At 44.8% G+C, this 6,202-nt stretch overlaps 1 protein-coding gene across 1 annotated transcript in view; it reads left to right on the plus strand.

Annotated features, from left to right (window-relative positions):
* The first annotated feature begins 3,623 nt into the window (after positions 1–3,623).
* LOC130402314 (caveolin-2-like) overlaps positions 3,624–6,202 on the plus strand; it is a 2,587-nt gene continuing 8 nt past the window's right edge. Inside the window, exons 1-3 of the mRNA XM_056606466.1 lie at positions 3,624–3,875; positions 4,445–4,632; positions 5,699–6,202. The exon at positions 5,699–6,202 is cut by the window's right edge and continues 8 nt beyond it. Coding sequence (XP_056462441.1) covers positions 3,624–3,875; positions 4,445–4,632; positions 5,699–5,849 — 591 coding nt within the window. The 3' untranslated portion in view covers positions 5,850–6,202. The remainder of the gene's footprint in view (positions 3,876–4,444; positions 4,633–5,698) is intronic.

The raw sequence follows: 6,202 nt of genomic DNA on the forward strand, positions 1-6,202 counted from the left end.
GAGATGGAGGAGAGAGAAATGTGGAGGAAGAGAGAGAGTCGGAAAGAGAGGGGAAAGAGGATATAGGCGATAAATGAAAATGTTTGCGTGATGGAGAGATAGAGAGAGAAAAAAATCGTATTGGATCGTAGAGGAATATTACTGGCATCTTCAGCAATCCATCCACCACCATTTTGCTGGAGCCTGGGAGTGTACTACATCCCTATCCCTGGGGGTGGTGCTGAGGGTGATGGTAAGAGTGGAGGAGGTGGTGGAGATGGTGTAGGAGGAGGAAGTGGTGGTGGTGGAGGTGGACAGGGTGGTGGTGATGGATGCTCAGTGAAGGCTGCAGATCGATACTACCCGTTTTAATCCGGTATAATCTGGTTTCATCTGGACTGCTTCAGGGATCAGCCAAAGAGTGAAATGCAAAACCGCACGACCTCTACGATTTAAACATGGATCCATTGAAGAGAACACATGATGTGTGTGTCTCATGTGTCTGCCAATGCGTCTTCTAGGATCCCCCATCGATCACCTGGGAGTCCCCCAGGGACCTCCAAGGCCCGCCCACCTAAAGAGAGGGTTTCATGGCCAGAGGACACGAGAAGGCCGTCTCTACCACCTCTCTCTATTTCTCTACACTCTTCTCTGTTTCTCCTCTCCTCTCTCCCGCTCTCTCTGCGACTCATGTTCATCTCTCCTTTGCTTTTTGTCCATCTCTCTCTGCCTCTACTCCACATCCTTTATATATCTCTCTCTCTCTGCCTCTCCTCCACATCCTTTATATATCTCTCTCTCTCTGCCTCTCCTCCACATCCTCTCTCTCTCTCTCTCTCTCTCTCTCTCTCTCACTCTCTCTCTCTCTCTGCCTCTCCTCCACATCCTCTCTCTCTCTCTCTCTGCCTCTCCTCCACATCCTCTCTCTCTCTCTCTCTCTCGGTCTCTCCTCCACATCCTCTCTCTCTCTCTCTCTCTCTCTTCTCCCCTCCTCTCTCCCCCTCGGTCTCTCCTCCACCCCCTCTCTCTCTCCATTATGTTGTCAGGGGAGATGTGAAGTGGTGGGGAGGATTTTTTTTTAATGACTGCAGTTTTTATTTCGGAGACCATGCATATTCAGAGTGGTGTTAGCAGCAGGTGGAATTAGTGTAGTATGAAAAAGAACATTGCATACACAGTACACACAATCATCACCCACATTCAGAATTCCCCAGTCGTACAATATATTCAAATTAGAGTCTAGTAAGGACAGTGGAAATGACAAATGCATCCACCAACTAACTGGATGAGGTGTGTGTGTGTGTGTGTGTGTGTGTGTGTGTGTGTGTGTACTGTAAGTGGTGCAGGTGTTTGCTACTAGGCGCTGGTACGATCCATAATGTCGAATACGCAGAATGCCCTAACTAGGGATGGTTTCAGGGTCAGGGGTTGCACTAAGGGTCAGCTTTTAGGCTTTGTTTTTGGGTTCTAGTGCTTGGTTCTGGGTTTAGGGTTTCATTAAAGGCAGGATTTAGGGGGGGATTTATGGTCAGGGTTTGGTTTTAGGTTGTAGCGTTTGATTTAAAGATAAGCGTACCCAATGACAGTAAAGCGTTAGGGTTTCCTAAAAGGGTAAGGTTTTAAAAATGGGTTTTTGGTTCTAGGATTTCTAAATCGGGTCAAGCTAAAGAAGTATACAAAAAGATGTTTCTGCAGTTGACACACTTCATTGTGTCATTACAGAAGTGTCATGACTTCTAAATCCCACAAGGTGGAGGCTACAGACGAGGAATTGTCATTTGGCATTTATTCTCTGCCAACATTCAAACCAACTTGAATTGGTTGCTGACAAAAGCAGACAGTTATAAGACTAATCTCCCTTCATAGATTCTGCTGAACTATGAAGGGAACTAACCCAACACAGTATTCCAACTGTCATTGTCGCTTTGCATCCACAAAAATGTCTTCATATTACTCTCAACGTTGATATCATCTTCTTGGTTAAAATGTACAATGCCTACAATCACTTGGACTCAAACTAATACACTCACACACACAGTTAAATTGCCTTCAATCAGAACATCTGTACTTTATCGCCATCTGGTGGCCATATGGTGCAATGCAATTGGTGTCATTCAATTATCTTCGTCCTGACCTTGTCTACATTGTACAATAGGTTCAAAATATATCTTCCTGTTTGTTCCTCATATATTGTCGATTTTGCAATGGTTTGCATTGGATTTATTGATTTATTTGGAGATTTCGCCCAAACCTACCTCTACTAAAACCTCTATCTGTGATCTACTTCACTTGATTTGCATTAAACATTGAACCAGGTAGGGTGGTATTCAATGGGTGGCATTCAATCTAAACAACAATCTATTTCACTTGCACCACAACCTCACCGGTGTTATTTATTTTCTTACCAAGATTACATGTTACAGCCTTTGCAGTTGTGGAGATATATTGTATTAACGTATAGGCTTGGCGATGACATACTAAAATGGTATCCAAAGTAAACGTTATGTTATATTATTACACCAACATTTGCTGGTAGCAATGCAAAATGTACACTTCCACTATAATGCATACAGAACATAACAAACAACTATACAATTAAATACATTAGTACACCGATTTTCTTTTCAAGTCATGCTGAACCATTTGTAAGTGTTCACTAATTGCCAAGTTTGAGTCAAGTCTAGGTCAAATCAGACACTTATTATTTTCTCAATTCAAGTTTCGAGTCATCAAATGCGAGTTACCTTCATCCAGTCAGGTGACCTTACTCCTCACCTGAGGCGGGGTAATCACTTAATTTGTTATTAGGTTTCATTCGTGAGTGTTAATCTTTCATGCAGTGGGCGGATGACAATCCTGTCAGGGATTGTTATTGTAATGCCATGTCGCCCACAAAACATCAAGCTCCCTCTAAATGGGATGAACGCAGACTAATTTATAATAGCTAACTTTTATAATAGGTCTAACAACATTTGCGCTGTGTAACCTTTGCGCTGTAGTCATCACTTCGATTTAGAATTTGCCTCTTCCTCCACAGACCAAGCCCCTGACTTTTTATTCTGAATCTGTGTCATTCAAGTCTCTGTTGAGCAGGTTTTTTTAAACAGAGGGACAAGAACAATGAACGTAAAACCTAAAGTTAAGATTATATATTTGACCCAAATGATTTGGGTACAATTCAGTTTCAATATGCCATGGAAACACTGCCAACGGACTACTGATTAACTTACTGTTACACAATTTGGCCTAAATTTGGTCTGCCAATCTAAGGCCATAATTTTAGTTGAGTTCAAACTTTTTGTATAAATAAATGTTATTCGTATTATTTGTAGTAGTCGAAGTAGTAGTTATGATAGAGAACTAATAGTACAATATGTGCTTAAGATTTACCAGACCAATGGCAATAACTGTTATTGTGGCTATCATCCTCTCACTGACCCATGTGATCTTCCATTAAACCCGTCACTCAAAAAACTGCCCCGAGCAACAGCAACGGGGACGTAAACATCAACATTCCCCATGCGTTCAGCGGTCCACAATGTTCCACCAGGGTGCCATCGCCCGGCCTGATGGAGGCGGGTCCGCTGCCACCTCCCCGTGCCGCTTCGCCCACAGCTCCTCCAGTCCAGCGGGCGACAGGAACCATGGCCAGGGAGGGAACGCCAGCCGAGACGCGGCTCAACCTGGAGCCCTTAGAGGAGCAGGCGGAGGGGGTCCCTCCGTGGTCCCTCTCACCCCACCTGCAGCCCCCCCGCAGGGCCCCGACGGAGGGTCGTGGCGGGGCGGAGGACGCCGTGGAGTTGGGCCAGGGGGAGCTGTCTGCAGAGGGGGCCGGCGTTGAGGCGAGGCGTCTGAGGGAGAACAGGGATCCCAAAGCGGTCAACTCGTGTCTGAAGGTAAACCGGCTGTGTGTCGGAAGGCGGCCGTTCACACACATGCTGCACGCCGCGCCAAAACAATTCGGACCTAGACCCCGAGAACGTCCAAAAATTCTTCCTACAATGTCAACTCGACTTGAAACTGATTTCAATCAGGGAAGCAAAACAATCTCACTGATTGCGTGTACTTTTGATTTCACTGTTCTTCTTTGGTAGGAGATAACGTGCAAGTGTGAGTGTGTGTGTGTGCGTGTCTGCATTGTCAGGCCAGAGAGAAAAATTACACACTGCTTACATTCGTTGATTTTTCCAAAGGCTGTGATGACAGTTGGATTGATGACTAGGACGAAATATTTTCCTTCCATCAATATCACAGTCTGGCCTTTGTGAGGAAGGCTAAATTATTTTCCTCTTTCAGAAAGTGAAAAAAAAAAAATCAACAACAGTTGTTCTTGATGAAAGGCACTTGTAAAGGTTGACTGGAGCACATTCACTCAAGCTGACGTCCACATCAAGCACCTCAATGTAATGGACCCCGTTGACTGCGAGTGAGTAGGCGTGTGTTTGTGTTCATCCATCCTCCCGAGGTGGCCTTCGAGGATGTCATCGCGGAGCCTGCGTCCGTGCGGAGCTTCGACCGGGTGTGGGTGTGGAGCCATGCCCTGTTTGAGGTGTCCAGAGTGTGGTGCTACCGCCTCATCTCCCTGCTGCTGGCCGTGCCCGTCTCACTGGTGGCTGGGCTGCTAATGGCCCTGCTCAGCTGCCTGCACATCTGGTACTGGTGTTGTTACCTTATAGGGCTTGTACATCCCAATGCATCATGGGATTTTTTGTTGGTGGTTCTCCGCCATATTGAGGGGACTTAAGATAGCCGTAGTACTGTAAATTCATAGGTCAACGTATATATATATATTAGGTTGTAATATAGTTTGATGAAAAAAATTTTTAAGCTTACATAATTAATTGACCTTTTTATGCTCCCATGCTTTCGAAATGGCTGTGGTTATTGCGATGTGACTCATGATTTGATTTAATTGCATAAGAGGACGGGGAACAATCATATAGCACTGTTAGTCTATATTTTTAAATGGTCAATGATACTAAGCAAAACTATCAAGCTACAACAGCGATTTGTTTTTAAATATTATTAAGAAGAAACGATGCTGACCGTAGACAACCCGTAACCTAAGTCTGTCTCTACGTGGTGTGCTGAACTTGAGTAGCGTTCCTAATCTTTCTCTGGGTGAGTGCATTTAACCTAGGGGGTTAGGTGCGAGGTACTCACCACAGGTCCGTCTCTACTCCGCACCGGCTCCTCGTCCCGGTTGAATGAACCTTAAGTCCTGCTGACCAGCCCACGCCTTGATCCAGTCTTTAATTCCCCATGTATATATCAATCCCAAAAGTGTTCCCTTCATGGAATGTCCGAGCAGCGTGAGTTCTCGGGTTATTCTCCTTCTCCCGACTCTTACCTCAGTCTCAAACTCTCCGCCACCTGTCCACTCAGCTGTTGCTACTTACCTGTAATGTCAACATCGCCCCCTCTGTGTGACGTCAGTACTGACCCTAATCCAAGCCCATGCTACCCTACTGTAAGAATGATTATGATGATAATAACGATAATGATGATGATGATGATGATGATGATGATGATTACGACAATGACCAAAATAATAAAGATAATATTCATGTTAATTATCAATCAACAATCAATTAAAAACATGATAACACAACTTTTTAACGTTAGAAACTACTGCTACTCACTAATAATGATGACGGACGGTGATGGTGAAGACCATCATAATAATAATTCCCTATCTCCTCTCTCTGCTTCCTCCCAGGCTGATCATGCCCTGCCTGCAGCTCTGTGTCATCAACATGCGTTGGGTGCAGGTCCTCTGGGCCAGCGTGCTCAACATTGCCATCGGCCCTTTCTTCACCAGCATGGGGAAGTGCTGTGGTAGCATAAGCATCCGGATAGCTAGGGACTGACCCAGGCTTCACCCTATCAGGCAGCCTGCCAAGCCCTCTGCTGTGAGCATCCAGGAGTATTCTCACCCAGAATGTATTCCCTTTTAAAACGATTCCAACTAGCACAGGATTTCCCGGTTCGGGAGTTATCTGAATGTCAAGTTAAATCATGTGTGCCCTCATGTGTAAAGATCTAGAAATACCTCGTTATTTGCATGTGTTCATATTTAGAAATGCAATTTTGCTAGGGGGCGTCGGGTTACATTGGGTAAGCCCTTCTTTATCTCCTTAATTAAATTTGTATTTGCATTTCATCTCCACTATACGTGAGGTATAGTAACAGCGATACGTTATCTTTCTCCCAACGATTAATA

The sequence above is a fragment of the Gadus chalcogrammus genome, chromosome 13 (assembly GCF_026213295.1).
Source record: "Gadus chalcogrammus isolate NIFS_2021 chromosome 13, NIFS_Gcha_1.0, whole genome shotgun sequence".
Lineage (NCBI taxonomy): Eukaryota > Metazoa > Chordata > Actinopteri > Gadiformes > Gadidae > Gadus > Gadus chalcogrammus.